At 34.1% G+C, this 25,009-nt stretch overlaps 1 protein-coding gene across 3 annotated transcripts in view; it reads right to left on the reverse strand.

Moving 5' to 3' along the window:
* Nucleotides 1–25,009, reverse strand: part of ATRNL1 (attractin like 1) — a 784,866-nt gene that overhangs the window by 682,879 nt on the left and 76,978 nt on the right. For all 3 annotated transcript variants that reach the window (XM_072805187.1, XM_072805188.1, XM_072805189.1), the window contains exon 9: nt 5,685–5,868. In XM_072805187.1, coding sequence (XP_072661288.1) covers nt 5,685–5,868 — 184 coding nt within the window. The remainder of the gene's footprint in view (nt 1–5,684; nt 5,869–25,009) is intronic.

Below are 25,009 nucleotides of genomic sequence, written 5' to 3' on the forward strand. Positions count from 1 at the left end.
TCAACTTCTAAAAAAAAACTTGCTATAATTTTGTTTAGGATTACATTGAATTTACAAATCAATTTCAGCAAAGTAGAAATCTCTACAGGGGTGCCTAGGTGGCTCAGTTGGTTAAGTGTCTTATCTTCAGATGAGATGATGATCCCAGGGTTCCGAGCCTGGCATCCAGTTCCCTGCTCAGCAGGTAGTCTGTTTTCTCTCTCCCTCTGCCCCTCTCCCTGGCTCATGCATGCTGTCTCCCAAATAAACAAATAAAATCTAAAAAAAAAAAAAAAAAAAAATAGACATCTCTACAATATTCAATTTTTTGGACAATTATAATGTATTCTCCATTTATTTATATCTTATTTATTTCTCACTTAAATAAGGTTTTATAATTTGTGTAAAGTTACTGCATACATGTCATTGCATTTACTCCATAGGTATTAATGTTCTTATAATCACTTAAGTTGCATTGCTTTTACATTACCATTTTCCAAACAACTAACTTTGTTGATTTTTGGTAGCTATATGGATAATCCTCATCATGTTTCTTTTCTATTTCATTAATTTGTGTTATCTCATGTTCTCTCCCTTTTTCCTATCTTTATTTAATTATTCTTCTTTTAGGATTAATCTGCTATCCTTTTTCTAATAATTTCTTGAGATTATGTTTACACCACAGATTTTCAGGCTTTTTTATATATTTTTTAATATTTTATATATTTTATATATTTTATTTTATATTACTTATAATTATATTATTATATAAATATTATAATAGTTTATATATTTTATTTAATATTTTTATATTTTTTAATATTTTATTTAATTTTTCATAAGAGAGAGAGAGAGAGAGAGAGGCAGAGACATAGCCAGAGAGAAAAGCAGGCTCCCTGTGAGGAGCCTGATGTGGGACTCAATCCCAGGACCCCAAGATCATGACCTGAGCCAAAGGCAGAAGCTCTACTACTGAGCCTCCCAGGTGCCCCTGATTCTCAGGTTTTTTAAAAATATTTTCTAATAAATGAACTTAAAATTATAAATGCCCCTCATGGTGGCACCATACACATTTTGATCTGTTATCATTCAGTACAAAATATTTTCTAACTTTTAGTATAATTTCTGTGACCAATTAGTTTTAAGAAATGTATTAATTAAAAAAAAGAAGTGTATAAATTCTAGACATCTTAGGGTTTTTCTAATTACTTTCGTGATCAATTACTTTGTATGATTTGAATCTTTTTAAATTTTTGAGACTTGCATTAAAACACAGCATATGGTAAATTTGGAAAATGTTCCATTTGTACTTGAAAATAGTGTATATTTGGCAGTCATAAGATAATATGCTCTCAAATACCAAAGAATACAAAATTATTAATTAGGCTATTGAAATCATTTATATTTTTTCTGTTTTCTGTTTTTTGTCTCCTTAAACTATCAGTTCCCAAGAAAATTAGATTTAAAAATCCCAATATAATTTGTCTCCCCCCACCCCTCTTTTTTTTTTTTTTTTTTTGCTTTAACACAGTATTATAAGGTACATATAAATCCACTGTTACATCTTCCAGGTAGATACCTGATTTAAATTCTTATCTGTCAAAAAAATAAAAAATAAAAAAAAATTCTTATCTCTCTGATATTAGTAAAGCTATATCAACTTTCTTTTATTTAGCAATTGTGTATCTTCTTCCCATTCCTTTACTTTCAAATTTTCTAAATATTTTTAGACTTTTGTATCTTTTCTAAGCAGCATACAGCTAGGCTTTGCTTTACACCAGGTCTAAAATCTCCTTAGCTTTTGATTGAAATATTTAGTCTCTTACATTTAGCATAATTTGAAATATTTATTTCCTTACATTCAGTGTAATTATTGACATACTTGGAATTAAATACACTTCCTAAATAAATAAATAAATAAATAAATAAATAAATAAATAAATAAATAAATACACTTCCTACTTCCTTCATATGTATCTCAACTAGACTTTCTCTTTTTCCATACATTTCTTGTCTTCCAAAGCCATTAAGTAGTATTCTTATTTTCGCTTCTATTAGCTTGTTAGATATGAAGTTTTACTTTTATTTTTGTTGCCTAATAATTACATTATAAAGCCTTAATTATTAATGTGTACCATAAATTAGTTCTCTTATCAATTTCTACATGTAACAAAAAACCTTAGTATTTTAACGTCCTTTACCCTTCTTCCTAATTTATGAGCTGTTATTACCATGCAAATTTTATATCTATTTAAGCTTCTATTAACTTTTATTATTTAATATTATATTAATATTATATTAATATATATTAATAATAATCACTTCAGTTTACTATTAATTTCTAAATTCCTTCTAGTATCTGGTAACATTTATCTTTTTCTTCAATAGTATTTCCTTTATTTTGTATTTCCTTTCATGGAAGTCTGCTCTTATCAAATTCTCTTAATTCTTGTTTTTCTAAAAAATATCCTTATTTTGGCTTTATTTTTTAAAGTTATTACACTGGGTGCAAAATTTTAGGCTGATTATTATTTCCTTCCAGCAATTTAAAGATCATGTTTTCTAAATTTCATTTTTTCTGTTAAGATATTAGTTGTCAGTCTTGCTGTTATTCCTTTAAAGAGAGTACAACTTTCTTCCTTTGACTCCTTTTAAATTTTTCTCTTCATGTTTGGATTTTCATTAGTTTTATCATGATATTTCTAAGTATAACTTTCTTTGTAGTTATTTCCCTTGGTGCTCATGGAAGTTTTCCAATTTGTAGCTTGATGTCTTTTATCACTTTTGAAAATTCTTAGTCATTAAGACTTCAAATCATGCTCTATAAAATTTTCTCACTTTTCTTCCTCTTGACTCCAAACACAAGCATGTTAGACCATTTCTACAGGTCCTTTATATTTCCTTTCTTATTTTATTTTCATTCTTCTCTTTATTTAGGTATGCGTTTTTGTTTTGATCTGTATTCCATCTCATTAATTCCCTCCTCAGCTGTATCTAACTTGTTAAACTCATCTAAGGAATTCTTAATTCATTTAATGTATTCTTCATTACGATAATTTCCATTTGATTCTTTAGTAAAAGTTTCCATTTGTCTCCTAATATTTTCTACATTTTATTTTAACGTCTCCATCTGAAAACACCATTATCCTATAGCTATGTTTCTTATGACTATTTTTTATACCTTTTACTAACACTCACCATTGTTTTATTTTGTATCAGATATTGCATAGGGTTTATTTGAAGAAATAATTTGAGGCTCTGTGTGATACCTTCCCCAAGAGAGAATTTACTTTTGTTCTACTTAGTCTATGGGCAGCTCACCATAATCCAATGATTCAAAGTGGACTTACCTACACTAGCAGGCTTAGAACTTCAGAAACTAAGCCAAATCCTTAAGTGTGTAGCAAAGTCCATCTTCCTTAGCACACCTGAAGATCCAATTTTGGACCTCTATATTAATCAACAAAAGCTCTGCTCAGTTTTTTAGACAGCTTTCAGTATTTGTAATTATCTAAAGGAAAATAGTTTCACAAAATTCCAATCTTACCCACCTTGACATTCCACCTATCCTAGATCTTGACCCACAAATTCTCACTGCCTTGGTAGTTCTAAAATGCCTAAAAATATGTAATTCCTAATTTTTCTCAGTAAAAATAATATGCCAAAATAATCCATTACACCAATGAAAAAGAACTCCTCCAAACATTTACTAATACCTCAACAAAGCAGCCTATCTACTAAACTATATCTACTAAAAAATGAAACTAGATTATTTTTAAGGTGGTAAAAAATTAAAATCAATCTGTACAATGGATATATATTTGTGATATTTTTAAATTACATATTTGATAAACTTGAAATATATTTTAATTGTTATATGAAAATAAACTTTAAAATTAAGCTAATGAGAAGTATTTACAAAACTTTAAGAATAATAGAAAAGTAATTTTGTATTCACTGATAATTTTACTGATTTTTATTAAAAACAGAACCAGTAAAATATTAAACTATCATATGCACCTATATTTCTAATAAGGTGCTGTAAATAATTTACAAATTATTTTAATAAATTCTCCTAAGGAATAAGTACCCAATGTTATTTGTGCATATATTAAAATTGCCAATATTGATAATATTCTTCTACACAAAAGTTCACTATGGGAAATTTTCAGGAAGGGAAATATATTAAAATCTGAGCAAATCCCATTCAAGTGGTGAGCAACAAGTAACTCTCATTTTGACTTCATTCAAATAATACCCATGGTTCTCTTATCCATTCACATCACAAAAATATGTTAGGCTGACTGATAGTGCTTTAGTCACTAAATCACAATTCCTCTTGCTATCAAAACAAAAAGTGAAGGAGGAAAAGTTAGAAATGTTAAAGCATAAAATAAAATGCAATGGATAAATTATATAAAAAAGTGATTTATTGGTTTTAATATTATAAAAATATAAAGAATAATAATATATTGATTAGACAAAAGGTAATAAAAATTACCAAATCCTCCAAAGGAAAAGTCTTATCTTTTTTAATTCCATCTTTCTTTTCAAATAAAATAAAAATTAGAATGTATGTTTGAAAGTGAAGAGGGTAGAACAAATCAAACTTTGATGAAAAACTATTTCATTCAAACTCATAAAGTAATTCCATGGTAAGAGTTTATAAGAATGTGTATAGTGTCTTAAAACTACAGAATCATTTCCAAGGTTTAACAAAGGTAAATATTTGAGTACAATAAAAATTCTACTTTAAAACTCATATATATATATACATATGTATATATATATACATATATATGTGGAAAACATATAAATGGAAAAAAAAGTGAAAAAATAATAATATTTCAAACATAAAGAGAACATTATGTTTACAAATAGGCAATTCACTAAATAGTAAACACAAATGGCAAATGAATACATAAAAAGATGCTTAGCCACAATAGTAATCTTGAGTATGCACAGTAAGTATCATTAAGATACCATGCAAATCCATTGCAAGTGCAAAAGGAAAATAGCTTCACAGTTACCAAATGTGGGTGGTAATATGAAGAAACAGGGACATTCACACATAGCTGGTGAAGTGTACATTACCACAGTGACTTGAAATGCAAATGGGCAACATGTAGTAAAGTTGAGGATATAAATATCCTCAGACACAACAATTTATGTATATGCCCTACAGAAACTCTTACATATCTGCATGAGAAAACCAGCACAAGCTGTACAGTGTAACACTGTTTATAACAAGGACAAAAATTTACCGAAATGCAGAAGCTTTGCATTTCACAGGAAATTAGATGATGAAACTGAAAAATGCTTTTAAAATTTACAAATTATATTAAAATATGAGTGCAAAGAAAAAAATCATAGAGCAGAAAATATCAAAGCTCAAAGTTACGCTGGTAAGCAAACTTGCTCATCTGAATTGAACATGAGATCAGTACTTATAAGTAATGCATACAGAATAAGTATATCTATGTAATTAGAAAAAGTTTTAAAGTCAGTCACTTAAAGTGATCATGAATACACTGAAAATGTGTTATTTTGTGCCTCTGCTATACAAGAGAATTGTATTAGTTGAAATAAACAGGGAAAAAGGTAAAAATTTTTCCCTGAAAATATTTAATAAACACCACTATTATACGAATATAAAATAAAACAATGGCAAAGTTTCTCATCATATTTTTACCCAATCTACTCACCAAGTCTTAGTGTTAACTTCATACTTATAAAGATCATCTACCAATCCATATTTATTGCCTGGTAATGCTTTATAGCCTCCATGAACATAAATGGACTTTGTTATTTCATCATACACACTGGTATGGCCATATCCACCTTGGACTATAGCTCCTTTAGTTTCTGGAACAAGCCAAGTGTTTGATGCTGTAAGAGAAAGAAGATGAATCATGAAATTTAAGGAGTTTTTAAAAATTAACTAATATGTCACTCAACTACCAATACATAAATTCCAATAGCACATTTTTATGAGTAAAGTATAATTAACATTCACTTAATCAAAAACAATTATTAAATATTTGCTAGTTTACTATGTTAGGTGTTAGACATTGAAGTTGAGTAAGACTGGTCTTTCTGTAGATTAAACTCTGAAAATTGAAAATGCCAAATTTTTGGATGTACAACAGAAAAAGGAAAACTTTATTCTCACACACATTTCTGTATTTGTAAAGAACTCTGAGAAAAAGACTAACAAATAGTTTATGAAAGCCTATTATGTGACAAGCTCTGAATTAGTCACTGATATAGCAAAGATTTAAAACAGATATGATCCTCAACCCTTAGCAATTTTTAGCCCTGTGCTGGTCCTTCATCTCTTCTACAGAGCTGAATGAAAACCTAAACACTAAATTTCCAAGACTCCCTCGACAACTGTATGAACAGGTTTTACCAAGGGGGTACTTGTGAGAGATTAGAAGGTGAAAGTAACAAAGACATTCTACCTTCATCTCTAGCAGCATAACAGGCAGATGCTACAGTGGATAATAGCAGTGTGTGATCTTAAAGTAACAGCAGCAGGGGTAGTGTCTGCTCAATGGCAGCAGTGGAACCTAGAATAGTTCAGTGACAAATGCAATCCTAGGCTTCAGCCTGGGTGTTTGGCAGCTCCCAGATTTCTGGGTGACCCTCTCATTTTGTTGTCTCTAATACTCTTGTTATTATTAACTTCCTATACCTAAATCCCATTCCGCTTAGTATAGCTAAAAGGAACTTATTTCTTACTGCAAATTCACTGATATGATCATCAATCATATGCAAGACATGCTTCTAAGAATATGCAGATAAATAAAACACAGATCCTTGACTTGGAAAATTTCAATTATAAAGAGTAACTTTATAGAAATCTATCATTGGTCTTTAGATATCCACCCAGCCTATACCTCCATCTTCCCACCAACTAGTCATTTAACATTGGTATAGTAAGCATCTCAACTACAAATACTCAAATCAAGTAATAGAAAATAAAGGTGATCTTAAAAATTGCTCACTTTTACATAATTCTAAGGTAATTAAGAAAGTGATACTTCAATGGTCAGAAAATACAGAAGTATCAAAAAGGGTCACTAAGCTAATTTTACTTTGATAAAACTAAATATATATGGAGAAATTTCAGAGCACACTTGTAACTAATAAGTATTACAGTTTGGAGGTAATTTCTAAAAAATGACATTAATAATAACTTACCAGAAATAATCTAATATCCTTTAACCACTTATTAAAGTTCTACTCATCTAACCTAATTGAAGGTTTCCATATTTTTATTCATTCTCTTTTTAATAAAGATAAGTTTGCCTCTTATTTTTAAAAAAATGTAGAAATAGAGGTCTTCAATGTACAAGTGAATATTACCTTCTCTCCCAGCCCACTACCTAGAAGTATTTTCACAATTTAGTTATGTTCAGACTACTTTCAGAATATAGTAATAAATGTTTTTTACACATATACCAAATATATTTAAATTACAAACATGTGCATCCATACCTATAAATACTTGTATCAAAAAATCATCTATTTTACTTTTTTTTCATTAAAACAAATGGGGCATTCTTCCATGACCCATTTATTATTTTTCAACACCTAAATTCCTTTCTATTAAGGATACATAACTTATTTAAATAACTACATCGTGACTCATTTGGGTTTCAATTTGTTCCAAAAACCGATAATGCAATAAACAACCTTGCAATCAGCTCTAATATCATTATCTAATAGAACATATACTATGTCTCAAGAAGTATCTCGTTATTTTATTTAACAATAACCCTTTTACAGGTTTGCTATTGCATTCTCTTCTTTATAGCTGAGGAAATTTAGAGTTAGAAAAACTAAGTACCACACCAAAAGTTTAAAAGTTGATAAGTGGAACAAAATGGTGTAGACTCATTTATTCCTCTTCTCCCCACTAAGTGTGACAGACTCTAGAAATAGTGCAAGAGACAACCAAAGGAGAAATCTGAAAAGTGTAAAGGCAGGTGAATTACAGACTCCAGGACTATAGGATAGGTGTCTCCTTCCCCTCCAACAGAAGGCTATGTAGGCCCAACATTTCTCAGCTCCCCCATCTAGCAAATTAAAGGCAACTCAAGTAGCCTTATTCCTCCTGAAAATTGATCAGGAGTCCTATGGACAACCCAAATGATCCTAGCAGCACCAGTAAGAGGTACCCAGTAAACACTGTTTAAAAATAAGCTGGCAGGGAAAGGGTTCTTCATCCTCCAGATCAAGACTGGAAAAAGAGATCCCACAAGACCAAAGAATGAACCTAAACCTTGACTGCCTGCTAAAACATTTAAATGAGACCCAAAAAGTCTCAATACAATAGACAAATGCCCAGGATACAATTAGAAACAAAAAAATCATTTATCAAAAAAGAAAAAAAAATCATTTATCATACTGAGAACCAGTAAAGTCGCAACTCTAATGAAAAAGACAATCAAGTGATAGTAACTCTAAGATGTTGAAATTGCCTGACAAGCATTTTTAAATAACCATGATAAAAAAAAAAAAAAAATTTGAACAAGCAATTACAAAATCTTTGAAACAACAAATCTCAGCTAAAAAAGAAAGTAACAAAGAAATTTAGGGGAAAAAAGAAAAATGCAGTAACGAACAAAAACTCTATATACAGGCTCAATAGTAGAGTGGAGCTGATAGAAGACAGAATCAGTAAATTTGAGGACAGGTCAATAAAACTTACCCAATCTGAATAATAGAGAAAACAGACTGAAAAAAAAGTCAACAGAATCTCAGAAAGCTTTGAGACGTTAACAGTTGATTCAACATTCATATCATTAAAATCCCAGAAGAGGAAAAAGAGAAAGAAACTGAAAGAGTATTTGAAGAAACAATGAATAAAAACATCTAAATTTTGTACAAGACACAAACCTACAGATTCATGAACATTAAAGATGTCCAAATAGGAAAATTTTAAAGAAATCCACACCATGATACATCATAACAAAATTTATAAAAAGACAAAAAAAAAAAAAAAGATCTTGAAAGCAGCCAGAGAGAAATGACACATTACTTATAGAGGAACATCAATTTGAATAACTATGGATTTCTCATCTGAAACTATAATGGCTGAAAGAAGTAGCACATTTTTCAAGTGCTGAAAAACAAGAACTGTCAGGCATGAATTCTATTCCAGCAAAACTATCCTTCAGGAATTAAGTGGGGGGAAAAAAGAGAGAGAGACTCTTAAATGAGAAGAAAAAGAAAAAACTAAAAATTTTTGAAATATGTCCCTCTCCTGACAGAATGGTTAAAGGAAAATTTTTAAACAGAAGTGAAATAATAAAGGACGGAGTCTCAGGAGGCACCTGGGTGGCTCAGTTTGTTAAGCATCCAACTCTTCATATCAGCTCAGGTCATGATCTCAGGGTTGTGAGACTGAGCCCCATGTAGGGCTCCACGCTGAGCACGGAGCCTGCTTGGGATTCTCTCTCTCCCTCTCCTTTAGCCCCTCTCCTTTCCCACTCATGCACCTCTTTAAAACAACAAAAAAAAGAAGGAATCTTGGAGCATCAGGAAAGAACAACAAATAGTAGAAATATGATTACATACAACAGACTATCCTTCTCCTCTATGAGGTTTATAAATTTTTGATGAAGAAAAAATTATAACATCATGTAATACTGAGACAATGATATTTAAAATTGGAGAAGGTAAAGGGATGTAAATGAAAGCAAAGTTTCCACACTTCACTTGTAGTGGTAAAATGGTGATACTAGTAGACTGTGATAAGTCACATACAAATATATATGACTGCATATTTGTATATATATATTTATTTTTTTAAGTAGATTCTATGCCCAATGTGACCCAAAGATTAAAACCTGAGCTGAGATCAATAGTTGGACGCTGAACCAACTGAGCCACCCAGACGCCAGTCAATGTCTTTTTAACCCAGTGTGATCTCTAAAAAAAACTATACAAAGAGATATATTCAAAAATACTATAAATAAATCAAGAATGGAATTTTAAAAATCATTCAAGTAACCCACTAGCAAAGAGAAACAGAAGCACAAGAAATGGGAAACATAAAGGAAATAAATAATAAAATAACAGAGCATAATACTAATATATCAAAATTACCTTAAATGTGAATGATTCATTTATATAACATTCTTGAAATAACAGAATTCTAGAACTGGAAGACAGATCAATGATTATGAAGGGTTAGAGATGGGAGGTGAGTGAGGGTGAAAGGGTGGTGACTGTGGTCTAAAAGGACAATGTGAAGGAGTTTTATAGTAATATAACTATTCTATAGATATAGATAGATATAATCTTGACTGTGGTGGTGGATACCTGAAACAATATGCAATAAAATTGCACAGAACTAAGCACATACACAAGTGCCAAATACACACACATGCACATACAAATAAGTATAAATGAAACTGGGGAAATCTGAATAACATCAGTGAACTGCATCACTGATGCAGTGTCAATATCTAGGTTGTAATATTGTAATATATTTTTGCAAGAATGACATTTGGGAAATTTTCATAAAGGGTATATAGGATCACCCTGTTATTTCTTACAAGCATATGTGAATCTACAAGGATCTCAAAATAAAAAGGTTAATTAAAAATATATATATTCACCTTACAAGTAATGGGCAGTTCATCATGAAATACAATATTTCACTCAACTACTTGTCAAACATTAAAAATAAATAAAAGTGTAAGACCTATGAGAGAAGTCTATCACTGAAGGCTGTATTCTTAAATACTATAGCAGTATTTCTTAAGAGCTACTCACTAGCAGTTCAATTAAGAACCCACAGGTGGTATGGTAGTTTCAGATGAAAAATTAAAGAAATAATCTTGTTCAGATACAGGTGATAAACTCAAAATGTAAAATTAATTATGATCCACATCTCATTATATTTTTATTATTTTTATATTTGGAAGCATGTACATATTACTACAAGGAACCAATTTTCCTGGGTAAACAAAGTAAAAACACTGGTCATCTCAGAAAAAGCATTACATATCATTTGTATGTTATTATTTGCATATGCATGAATTTTGCTTTAACGTAGTAATGTGCTCTATCTTATCCCCAATTTATAATGAATCACTGATACAAAAGTAGTTCCTTAGGGAAGAGATATTGATAATAACAGATACATGGAATAGTTCATAACAATTTTATAAAAGTCAGAAGCAAAAATGACTCAAGTATTCCAAACCTTCTTTATTAGGCCATGATGGAATAATCTAGAGAGTACTGAATTACCTGCCATAAACAACTTAAACAGGAAGAGAAACTGCAAACAGATTCTGATTATCTTACTGGATTAAGAAAACAAAGATCAGAAAAAAAAAAAAAAAAACAGCTAGAATTTGTAGATGAGGTAGCTGTACACTGAGAAAGCTCAAGAGATCTGCAGAAGATTCCCTCAAGTCCTAAGCTGATCTGCATACACATAAGAAAAAAATACTTGAAGCCATGTAAAGAACCAAAAAATTAGCAGGCTGAACAACTCTTAGATCTCACACATGCCAGGAATAGTTGTGCTCTTAGCAGACACAAAAGAAAGACCTAATAGAACAGGAGGCATTAGGTAAAGTCTTGAAAGGGGCTGTAATACTGGAATAAATTAGCTATAAACTCAAGGTTACTCTGGATTCCCTCCTACTAACATAGAAGTAATCCTCCAAAATGCTTAAACGGTGCCACATAACCTAATTATATGTCAATCCAAAGTCCAATATTCTTTAAAAGGACACAAGAAAATCCAGCAGCCAAGATGATAAAAATATACAATATTCAGAATACATTTAAAAATTAATGGACAAAGGAAATATGGCCCACAACAAGAAAAAAATCAGTCAACAGAAGGTGACCCAGAAATAGCACAAAAGATAAAATTAGCTGAAAAGAATGTGTTAAAAGCTACTGCAAATATATTCAAATATATTCAGTAATGTTACAGAAAACGTGAACATGATAAGAGAGAAAGAGAAGATAAAAAAGACAGAAATAGAACTCCTAGAAATGGAAAATATAATATCTGACTGTAAAATACATTGAGTAGAATTAAGACATTTAGACATTTTATGAGAAAAAAACATTGAACTTAAGATATAGAAATAAAAGCTATCTGAAAAGAAGCAATTCAGTCAAATAACCCTGAAAAACCCTGAACCTGGAGCCTGTAGGAAAATATTAAAGTAGTCTAATCCACTGTGATAAGAGTTCCAGAAATGTAGCAGTGATGGGTGGACAGAAATAATGTTTTAAGAAATAATTTCTCAAGTTCACAGAAATCCATAAATCCATAAAACCAAGATCAATGAAATATAAGTAGGAAAAAATACAGAAAGAAATAAAGAAACCCACAACAAGGAACATCATGAAGTAATAAAAATGTACAAGCTAAAGAACAAAAATAAGAATTACAACTAACTTGTCAGAAAGAATGTAAGTCAGAAGACAATAAAGTCTCATATTTTTAAACTACTCAGAAGGGGAAAAAAAACTATCAACGTAGAATTCTCTATCAAAAGCAAAAAATAATTAACAAGGTAGAATTCTATACCCAACAAAGTATTTTCCAAAAATGAAATAAAACTTTTTCAGACAAAAAAAAAGAAAAGAAAAGAAAAGAAAGATATCCAGACTTGCCCTACAAAAAATAGCAAAGGAAGTTCTTCAAGGTGAATGAACATAACAGTTGATATCAGATAGAATCTGGATTTATATACAAGAATGAAGGCTGCAGGAAGAGTGATATGTAGGTACATATAAAAGACATAATATCTCCTTTTTTGTCTCCCTAAAATGATAACTTACTTTCTAAAAAAGCACAACAGTTTACGATGGTGTTCATGAGATGTAATATTAGCACAAAGTAAAAGAGGAGAAATTCAGAGGTTCTAACCTTATATGTGAAGTGTTAGAACTTCATTTTAAGATAGATTCTGATAAGTTAAAAATGTATATTATAACTCCTAGAGCAACCTCAACAAAAAATTTTTTAGAAGGTATAGTTAATATATTAATGGTCCTATAGTTCTAGAAGCTGAGGCAATCACAAACAGGATAAATTGAAAGAAATCTACACCTAAACACATCACGATCAAGCTGCTGAAAACTAAAAATGATCAAAATATCTCAGAAGTGGTTAGAGAAAGACAAATTACAAGTTCAAATGACTGTGGTTTTCATTCTAAGAAACCATGGAGGGACTCCTGGGTGGCTCAGCGGTTTAGCGCCTGCCTTTGGCTCAGGGCATGATCCTGGAGTCCCAGGATCGAGTCCCGCATCAGGTTCCCTGCCTGGAGCCTGCTTCTCCCTCTGCCTTTGTCTCTGCCTCTCTCTCTCTTTCTTTCTGTGTCTCTCATAAATAAATAAATAAATAAATAAATAAATCAATCAATCAATCAATCAATCAATCAAACAAACCACGGAAGCCAGAAGGAAGTGCCCAACACTTTTTAAAATGCCAAAAAATAACTAACTCAGAACTCCATGACAAGCAAAACCATTCTTCAGGGATGACTGTGAAATAAAGAGATTCCCAGATACAGAAAAACCAAGATGATCCATATCCAGCAGACTACTCTAAAAGAAATGCTAAAGAAGCCATTCAAACAAAAGATGTTAGCAGAAATGGTAACAGAAGATAACTTGGAATGAAAGTGGACAATTTATTTTAGGGACCTGAAAATTCTAATTGCATAAATACATAATAACAAAACATCTAAATGTATGAAGCAAAAATTGATAGAACCAAAGAATTACATACATAAATCCACAACCATAAATGGAGGTTTCTTCATTAGTCTTTCAATAACTAAGGAATATACTAAAGAAAATAATGGTAAGGATATAGAAGACTTGAACAACTCCAACCACCATCATGCATTTGGCATTCAAAGAATGTCCTACCCAACTGCAGCAGAAGACACATCCATTTTAATTGACCATATTCACCAAGTCAGACCATATTCACCAAGTCAGACCATATTCGCAGTCAGATGATAAGACTCACAAAAATTTTAATAGCAAAAAAATATAGTTTCTGACAATAACTAAATGAAATAAGAAATAATGACAAGAAAGATATCTGAAAAATCTTCATCTATTTGGATTAAACTCAATACTACTAAATAACCTAGGAGCCAGAGGAAAAAAGTCACCAAGAAACTTAGAAAATATTTTGAATTTTTTTGAATTAAATGGAAACAAAAATACATTTCAAAATATGCAGGAGACAGCTTAACCAGTGCTTAAGCTATCATTCTCAAGTGAATAAGAGAATATAATTAATGACTTCATGACAATATTTTTAACACCTTTAAATGATATGGGCAAACTTCACACAAACTACCAAAGCTCATTCATTAAAAAAAATGGGTAATTTGAACAACTCTAACATTTATTAAAGAAAATAAATGCAATAGTCAAAATCTTTCTGATAAAGAAAGCTCATGAAGAAAAAATGATCTTCTCAATAGACGCATAAAAATTTAACATCATTAATGAAAAAGACTCCTGGCAAACAAGGAATAGAAGTGGATTTCCTTGACCACATAAAAGTTACCTACAAAATGTACCACTAACATAATAATTAAAAGACTGGCACTTTTCCTCCTAAAACAGGAAAAAACGGCAGAAATAGCTACTTTCACTACTCCTACTCAGTACTGTACTAGAGATATTACCACTGCAATACAAAGAAGATAAGTAAAAGGTATGTAGTTTGAAAAGGAATAAGTAAACAACATTTATTAGCACGGTTTTAACACATGATCATCTATGTAGAAAATAAGGACTCTACAAAAAGCCACAAGAATTAAGAAGCGTGTTTAGCAAAATTGCAGGATAGCAGTTCAATATGAAAAATCAATTGTTTTGCCATATATTAGCAATCAACAATTGTAAGTTGAAATTTTAAGTGCCATTTACAGGCAAACATGACACTCACTATACTACACAAATACGTGAAAAACACCATTTACAATAACATAAAAATTTTAAATATTTAGGTATAAATTCTGCAAACTATGTGCGATACCAGCACACTAAAAACTGTAAAACAGTGCTGAAAAATTTAAAGACGACCTAAATAAATACTGAAATATACCACATCCATGAGTTAGAAAAACCAATATTATTAAATTTTCCCCTCTGTATATGTATTTCAACCACAATTAATATCCCTACAAGCTTTTTTTTTTTAAGAAATTGACAAACTGATTCTAAATCTTATATGGTAGCATAAAGTATGTAGAATAATCCAAATTTTTTTGAAAAATAGAAAAAATAACATAGTACTTATACTGCTTCCAATATAAAGCTACAGCAATCAATAAACTGTGGTTGTGGTGAAAACATAATATATCAATGGATCAAAATAGAGTCCAAAGATTAACTCATATGGTCAACTCATTTTTCAATACATTTACCAAGGTAGTTCAACAGAGAAAGGAAAAACTTTTCAACAAATGTTACTGGGAAATTTCAGTATTTATTAAACAAACAAACAAAACCTCAGCCCTTACTTCATACCACATATGAAAACTAACTCAAATAGATGAAAGACATGAAGATAAGAGCCAAAACTATAAACAGTTAGTAGAAAAATGTAAGAGAAAAACTGTTGTGACCTTGACAAAGATCTCTAAGGATACAAAAACCACACACCATAAAAATTAATAAATTATATATTTTATCCAAATTTAGAATCTCTATTTTTAAAAGACACTGTAAAGAAGAAATGCATATTTTTTAGAAACTTTTAAAAAGCAAAACCCGAAAGACAATGAATTACATATCAATATAAAGAAAGGGAGAGGGGAGGGGCAAGACGGCGGAAGAGTAGGGTCTCCAAATCACCTGCCTCCACCAAATTACCTAGAAAACCTTCCAATCATCCTGAAAATCTACGAATTCGGCCTGAGATTTAAAGAGAGACCAGCTGGAATGCTACAGTGAGAAGAGTTCGCGCTTCTATCAAGGTAGGAAGACGGGGAAAAAGAGATAAAGAAACAAAAGGCCTCCAAGGGGGAGGGGCCCCGCGAGGAGCCGGGCTGAGGCCGGGGCGAGTGTCCGCAGGACAGGAGAGCCCCGTCCCGGAGGAGCAGGAGCTGCACCGACCTTCCCGGGGGAAAGGGACTCGCGGGGAGGTGGAGCAGGACCCAGGAGGGCGAGGATGCCCTGGGCTCCCGGGGACATTAACAGACACCTGCGCCCCGGGAGAGTGCGCCGAGCTCCCTAAGGGCTGCAGCGCGGGCGGCGGGACCCGGCGGGACATGGAGCAGCTGAAGGGGCTCGGGCGGCGGCTCCGCGGAGGGGGCTGCGGGGCGGGAGCAGCTCGGAGGGGCTCGGGCAGAGGAAGAGGCTCCGTGCGGAGGGGGCTGCGCGGTTCCAGGAGCTGCTCGGAGGGGCTCGGGCGGCGGCTCCGCGGAGGGGGCTGCGGGCGGGAGCGCGAATCCACCAGCGCAGGCTCCGGAGCACAGGGCGCCGGGACACAGCCCAGGATCCGGCCTCCCCCGGGACAGGCAGAGGCCGGGAGGGTCCAGGACAGCAAGGACGCTCCTGCCCCAGCTGAGCACATCAGCGGCCCCGCCCGGAGCCTCCAGCCCTGCAGACGGAGAGCCCCGGAGTTCCTGCGGGGGCTGAATCCAGGGCTCCAGACCTGGCCCCGCCACTGGGGCTGTTCCTCCTGTGGCCTCCCGGGGTAAACAACCCCCACTGAGCCCTGCACCAGGCGGGGGCACGGCAGCTCCCCCAAGTGCTAACACCTGAAAATCAGCACAGCAGGCCCCTCCCCCAGAACACCAGCTAGACTGACTGACAACTTCCAGGGGAAGCCAAGGGACTTAAAGTACACAGAATCAGAAGATACTCCCCCGTGGTTGGGTTTTTTTTTTGTTGTTGTTCTGTTTTGTTTTGTTTTGTTTTTTGATTTGTTTCCTTCCCCCACCCCCCTTATTTCTCCTTTCTTTTTCTTTCTCTTCTTCTTCCCCCTTTTTTTTTCTTTTTCGTTTTTTTTTCTTCCCTTTTCTTTTCTCTTTCTCTTTTCTTTCCTTCTTTCTCTCCTCTCTTTTTCTCCTTTTCCCAATACAACATGCTTTTGGCCACTCTGCACTGAGCAAAATGACTAGAAGGAAAACCTCACCTCAAAAGAAAGAATCAGAAACAGTCCTCTCTCCCACAGAGTTACAAAATCTGGATTACAATTCAATGTCAGAAAGCCAATTCAGAAGCACTATTATACAGCTACTGGTGGCTCTAGAAAAAAGCATAAAGGACTCAAGAGACTTCATGACTGCAGAATTTAGAGCTAATCAGGCAGAAATTAAAAATCAATTGAATGAGATGCAATCCAAACTAGAAGTCCTAACGACGAGGGTTAACGAGGTGGAAGAACGAATGAGTGACATAGAAGACAAGTTGATAGCAAAGAGGGAAACTGAGGAAAAAAGAGACAAACAATTAAAAGACCATGAAGATAGATTAAGGGAAATAAACGACAGCCTGAGGAAGAAAAACCTACGTTTAATTGGTGTTCCCGAGGGCGCCGAAAGGGACAGAGGGCCAGAATATGTATTTGAACAAATTCTAGCTGAAAACTTTCCTAATCTGGGAAGGGAAACAGGCATTCAGATCCAGGAAATAGAGAGATCCCCCCCTAAAATCAATAAAAACCGTTCAACACCTCGACATTTAATAGTGAAGCTTGCAAATTCCAAAGATAAGGAGAAGATCCTTAAAGCAGCAAGAGACAAGAAATCCCTGACTTTTATGGGGAGGAGTATTAGGGTAACAGCAGACCTCTCCACAGAGACCTGGCAGGCCAGAAAGGGCTGGCAGGATATATTCAGGGTCCTAAATGAGAAGAACATGCAACCAAGAATACTTTATCCAGCAAGGCTCTCATTCAAAATGGAAGGAGAGATAAAGAGCTTCCAAGACAGGCAGCAACTAAAAGAATATGTGACCTCCAAACCAGCTCTGCAAGAAATTTTAAGGGGGACTCTTAAAATTCCCCTTTAAGAAGAAGTTCAGTGGAACAATCCACAAAAACAAGGACTGAATAGATTTCATGATGACACTAAACTCATATCTCTCAATAGTAACTCTGAATGTGAACGGGCTTAATGACCCCATCAAAAGGCACAGGGTTTCAGACTGGATAAAAAAGCGGGACCCATCTATTTGCTGTCTACAAGAGACTCATTTTAGACAGAAGGACACCTACAGCCTGAAAATAAAAGGTTGGAGAACCATTTACCATTCGAATGGTCCTCAAAAGAAAGCAGGGGTAGCCATCCTTATATCAGATAAACTAAAATTTACCCCAAAGACTGTAGTGAGAGATGAAGAGGGACACTATATCATACTTAAAGGATCTATTCAACAAGAGGACTTAACAATCCTCAATATATATGCCCCGAATGTGGGAGCTGCCAAATATATAAATCAATTATTAACCAAAGTGAAGAAATACTTAGATAATAATACACTTATACTTGGTGACTTCAATCTAGCTCTTTCTATACTCGATAGGTCTTCTAAGCACAACATCTCCAAAGAAACGAGAGCTTTAAATGATACACTGGACCAGATGGATTTCACAGATATCTACAGAACTTTACATCCAAACTCAACTGAATACACATTCTTCTCAAGTGCACATGGAACTTTCTCCAGAATAGACCACATATTGGGTCACAAATCGGGTCTGAACCGATACCAAAAGATTGGGATTGTCCCCTGCATATTCTCAGACCATAATGCCTTGAAATTAGAACTAAATCACAACAAGAAGTTTGGAAGGACCTCAAACACGTGGAGGTTAAGGACCATCCTGCTAAAAGATGAAAGGGTCAACCAGGAAATTAAGGAAGAATTAAAAAGATTCATGGAAACTAATGAGAATGAAGATACAACCGTTCAAAAACTTTGGGATGCAGCAAAAGCAGTCCTAAGGGAGAAATACATCGCAATACAAGCATCCATTCAAAAACTGGAAAGAACTCAAATACAAAAGCTAACCTTACACATAAAGGAGCTAGAGAAAAAACAGCAAATAGATCCTACACCCAAGAGAAGAAGGGAGTTAATAAAGATTCGAGCAGAACTCAACGAAATCGAGACCAGAAGAACTGTGGAACAGATCAACAGAACCAGGAGTTGGTTCTTTGAAAGAATTAATAAGATAGATAAACCATTAGCCAGCCTTATTAAAAAGAAGAGAGAGAAGACTCAAATTAATAAAATCATGAATGAGAAAGGAGAGATCACTACCAACACCAAGGAAATACAAACGATTTTAAAAACATATTATGAACAGCTATACGCCAATAAATTAGGCAATCTAGAAGAAATGGACGCATTCCTGGAAAGCCACAAACTACCAAAACTGGAACAGGAAGAAATAGAAAACCTGAACAGGCCAATAACCAGGGAGGAAATTGAAGCAGTCATCAAAAACCTCCCAAGACACAAGAGTCCAGGGCCAGATGGCTTCCCAGGGGAATTTTATCAAACGGTTAAAGAAGAAACCATACCTATTCTCCTAAAGCTGTTTGGAAAGATAGAAAGAGATGGAGTACTTCCAAATTCGTTCTATGAGGCCAGCATCACCTTAATTCCAAAACCAGACAAAGACCCCACCAAAAAGGAGAATTACAGACCAATATCCCTGATGAACATGGATGCAAAAATTCTCAACAAGATACTGGCCAATAGGATCCAACAATACATTAAGAAAATTATTCACCATGACCAAGTAGGATTTATCCCTGGGACACAAGGCTGTTTCAACACCCGTAAAACAATCAATGTGATTCATCATATCAGCAAGAGAAAAACCAAGAACCATATGATCCTCTCATTAGATGCAGAGAAAGCATTTGACAAAATACAGCATCCATTCCTGATCAAAACTCTTCAGAGTGTAGGGATAGAGGGAACATTCCTCGACATCTTAAAAGCCATCTATGAAAAGCCCACAGCAAATATCATTCTCAATGGGGAAGCACTGGTAGCCTTTCCCCTAAGATCAGGAACAAGACAGGGAGGTCCACTCTCACCACTGCTATTCAACATAGTACTGGAAGTCCTAGCCTCAGCAATCAGACAACAAAAAGACATTAAAGGCATTCAGATTGGCAAAGAAGAAGTCAAACTCTCCCTCTTCGCCGATGACATGATACTCTACATAGAAAACACAAAAGTCTCCACCCCAAGATTGCTAGAACTCATACAGCAATTCGGTAGCATGGCAGGATACAAAATCAATGCCCAGAAGTCAGTGGCATTTCTATACACTAACAATGAGACTGAAGAAAGAGAAATTAAGGAGTCAATCCCATTTACAATTGCACCCAAAAGCATAAGATACCTAGGAATAAACCTAACCAAAGATGTAAAGGATCTATACCCTCAAAACTATAGAACACTTCTGAAAGAAATTGAGGAAGACACAAAGAGATGGAAAAATATTCCATGCTCATGGATTGGCAGAATTAATATTGTGAAAATGTCCATGTTACCCAGGGCAATATACACGTTTAATGCAATCCCTATCAAAATACCATGGACTTTCTTCAGAGAGTTAGAACAAATTATTTTAAGATTTGTGTGGAATCAGAAAAGACCCCGAATAGCCAGGGGAATTTTAAAAAAGAAAACCATATCTGGGGGCATCACAATGCCAGATTTCAGGTTGTACTACAAAGCTGTGGTCATCAAGACAGTGTGGTACTGGCACAAAAACAGACACATAGATCAGTGGAACAGAATAGAGAATCCAGAAGTGGACCCTGAATTTTATGGGCAACTAATATTCGATAAAGGAGGAAAGACTATCCATTGGAAGAAAGACAGTCTCTTCAATAAATGGTGCTGGGAAAATTGGACATCCACATGCAGAAGAATGAAACTAGACCACTCTCTTACACCATACACAAAGATAAACTCAAAATGGATGAAAGATCTAAATGTGAGACAAGATTCCATCAAAATCCTAGAGAAGAACACAGGCAACACCCTTTTTGAACTCGGCCATGGTAATTTCTTGCAAGATACATCCACGAAGGCAAAAGAAACAAAAGCAAAAATGAACTATTGGGACTTCATCAAGATAAGAAGCTTTTGCACAGCAAAGGATACAGTCAACAAAACTCAAAGACAACCTACAGAATGGGAGAAGATATTTGCAAATGACATATCAGATAAAGGGCTAGTTTCCAAGATCTATAAAGAACTTATTAAACTCAACACCAAAGAAACAAACAATCCAATCATGAAATGGGCAAAAGACATGAACAGAAATCTCACAGAGGAAGACATAGACATGGCCAACATGCACATGAGAAAATGCTCTGCATCACTTGCCATCAGGGAAATACAAATCAAAACCACAATGAGATACCACCTCACACCAGTGAGAATGGGGAAAATTAACAAGGCAGGAAACAACAAATGTTGGAGAGGATGTGGAGAAAAGGGAACCCTCATACACTGTTGGTGGGAATGTGAATTGGTGCAGCCACTCTGGAAAACTGTGTGGAGGTTCCTCAAACAGTTAAAAATATACCTGCCCTACGACCCAGCAATTGCACTGCTGGGGATTTACCCCAAAGATACAGATGCAGTGAAACGCCGGGACACCTGCACCCCGATGTTTTTAGCAGCAATGGCCACGATAGCCAAACTGTGGAAGGAACCTCGGTGTCCAACGAAAGATGAATGGATAAAGAAGATGTGGTTTATGTTTACAATAGAATATTACTCAGCTATTAGAAATGACAAATACCCACCATTTGCTTCAACGTGGATGGAACTGGAGGGTATTATGCTGAGTGAAGTAAGCCAGTCAGAGAAGGACAAACATTATATGTTCTCATTCATTTGGGGAATATAAATAATAGTGAAAGGGAATATAAGGGAAGGGGGAAGAAATGTGTGGGAAATATCAGAAAGGGAGACAGAACGTAAAGACTCCTAACTCTGGGAAACGAACTAGGGGTGTTGGAAGGGGAGGAGGGCGGGGGGTGGGAGTGAATGGGTGACGGGCACTGGGGGTTATTCTGTATGTTAGTAAATTGAACACCAATAAAAAAAAATAAAAATAAAAATAAAAATAAAAATAAATAAAAGGAGGTCACATAAAAAAAAGAATTAACTAAATAGACAAATGAGTATACAAAAAATCAATAACTCCCAAAGTTGGTACTCTGAAAAGTATTAATATTTAAAATCTTCTGGAAAATCTGCTTAAGACAAACTGAAGGTCCAAATAAGCCAATATTAGGGACCTAAAGGGAGCACAGTGATAAAATATTCGAAGCCTCACTAACAGCATATTATGAAGAACTCTAGATCAATACACTTGAAAATTTAAATATAATAGACAAGTTCTGAAAAACTAATCAAACGCTAACTCTGACAAGAGAAAAAACTTGAGTAGCTTTATAACTTTGACTAATTGAATCTGTAACTTTAAAACCTTGCCACAGGGCAGCCTCAGTGTCCCAGCGGTTTAGCACCGCCTTAAGCCCAGGGTATGATCTAGCAATCCCGGGATAGATTCCCACGTCAGGCTCCCTGCATGGAGCCTGCTTCTCCCTCTGCCTGTGTCTCTGTCTCTCTCTTTCTGTGTCTCTCTGTGTCTCGAATGAATTAATGAATGAATGAATAAATGAATGAATCTTTAAAAAAATAAAACCCTGCCACAAAGAAAATCCAAACCCAGATGGCTTTGCCAATTCCTACCAAACATTTTTGGGAAAAGTATTAACAACTGAAAGACTACCAGACAACAGAGAAAAGAATTATACTCAAATAATAGGCAGCAGGTCTAGCGGAAAAAAAAAAAAAAAAAAAAAAACTGTTCCTCAAAAAGTAATCTGTAGAAGAGATTATAGTTTTGCTCCAAAACCCTGGAACCTGCACTGCAATTCTCCAAAAACAAAAAACAAAAAACCACAAAACAAAAGCAAAAGCAGACAATTAATAATCATCTAATATGAGGAAGTTTCCAGGCAGTGTTCAAAACTCTAATGATTTTAAAACTTTAAGTTTGTTGGAATCAGGACCTAAATGAGATCCATACACTAAAGTTGCTTGATAGTCTGACATGTCCATTAGATCTTTTCATTTATATATTCTCCATCTCTTTCTTTTATTGCCAGTGGTTTAATTGACATTTTTTGTCAATTCCCAGGATGAAAGCAAAGTTGTACTTATTAAATGACCACTGACCCAATAAAGGATGAGGTAACTAATTCTTTAGATATCAGAATTATGAATCTATAGCAATGATGGGCTGGTTTTCTTTAAGCTAACTATAAGTCATTACAGTAATATCAGTATAAAAGAAAATATACCTAGAACAAGGGAAAGTAATGGTCTCACATTAGATAACACACCACGCTCTGTTAAACCCTGTTAAGTCTGAATGGGTCATTACAAAATACAGTTGTTCCAGAGTGGGTGATAAAGGTAACAAAAGGTCAACGCAGATAATATGTATCTTATATTTATATAATCTTGATTTTCCCATTTGCTAGCTGGGTGACCAATGGCCACTTCTGTGAGACATCTGTGTGTCAGTTCCCTTGCCTAGAAAATACATGTTCATTCTGAGTTAACATGGGTTAACTCACCAACACCACCTAGCACAGAGTAAGTCCTCAGCAAATAAATGTTAGCTGCTATTATCATTATTTTTGTAATATTAGTTATTACAATATTACAATTAATAATATATAATTATAATTACCATTATAATCACCATTAATAATTGTGATATTACATTAATAATTGTAATATTCTTTAAATATTCTTTAAATAATTAACATTTATGTTAATGTAAGGCATTAACAAAAAGCTGTGAATGGAAGCCCTGTTAAGTGAAGACCAAAAATGATAAAGATGTTTGTCTAAAGAGCAGAAGGCAGAGATGCCTGGGTGGCCCAGTCAATTGAGCATATGCCTTTAGTTCAAGTCATGATCCCAGAGTCCTGGGATCATGCCCCACATCGAGCTCCCCACTTAGTGGGGAATCTGCTTCTCCCTCTGCCTCTCCCCCCTACCCCCTGACACTCTCTCTCTCAAATAAAGAAAATCTTTGAAAATTTTTAAAGTAAAAAAAAACAATGAATAGAACGCATGTCGAAAATAAGATCTCAGAATTTTTGTAAGGCCAATATGTGAGTGTGAAGTGTGAGTTACTTTGTACTTGTACACTTCTATATAGTCATGAAAAATCAAGTACAAATTTACAAGAAGTGCATATTTCTTCTGAACAGAAATAGAAAAAATAATTTTTTTAAATAAACATAAATAGAATTTTAAAAATACATACAAAAATGCAGTGGCTGCCTTGTAAGGGATTAAGATCTCCATCAATGAAAGAATGTTAAAACAGAGAAAGACCAGAATTTTCTGAATCCTGAGTATATATATAGTGAAATTTTTTAATGTCACCAATACATATTTTTAAATATATAATATTCATATAGCTTATAAAGTTTTATAATAATTTCACTCACCAAAACGTAAGCCTTTTCATGTGATATTTTCTGAAACATTTAGAAAATAGAAAAACATATATAATCTGAACAGCAGCCTTTGTCACACAGACTGAACAATTTATTAAAGCAATATTTTACTTATTACATTGAAACTGCTTCACTTTACCTAATTAGTTCTGAGAAGTTCTTCACAAATGAAATTCTGTATCAAATGCCAAGCCTAACTTAGGATGGTAAAAGTATGTGTTTTATGATTCCTAAGATAGAATTTTTTTAACGGGAAGATTTCCTCTATTAAAAATTCCTAATTTCCACCACCTACATCTGTTCTATAGATCTATATTTTCAGACATTAATTTGCTGAAACCATTGTCCAATTTACACTTGAAATCCACCACCAAATTTTGAAAAACACATGATGTTAAAAACTGAAGAGAAAGTTACATGACATATCACTACACTTACAGAGGGGGGAAAAAAACTCCCTAAAAATATCA

Source organism: Canis lupus, chromosome 29 (genome assembly GCF_048164855.1).
Source record: "Canis lupus baileyi chromosome 29, mCanLup2.hap1, whole genome shotgun sequence".
NCBI classification, from domain to species: domain Eukaryota; kingdom Metazoa; phylum Chordata; class Mammalia; order Carnivora; family Canidae; genus Canis; species Canis lupus.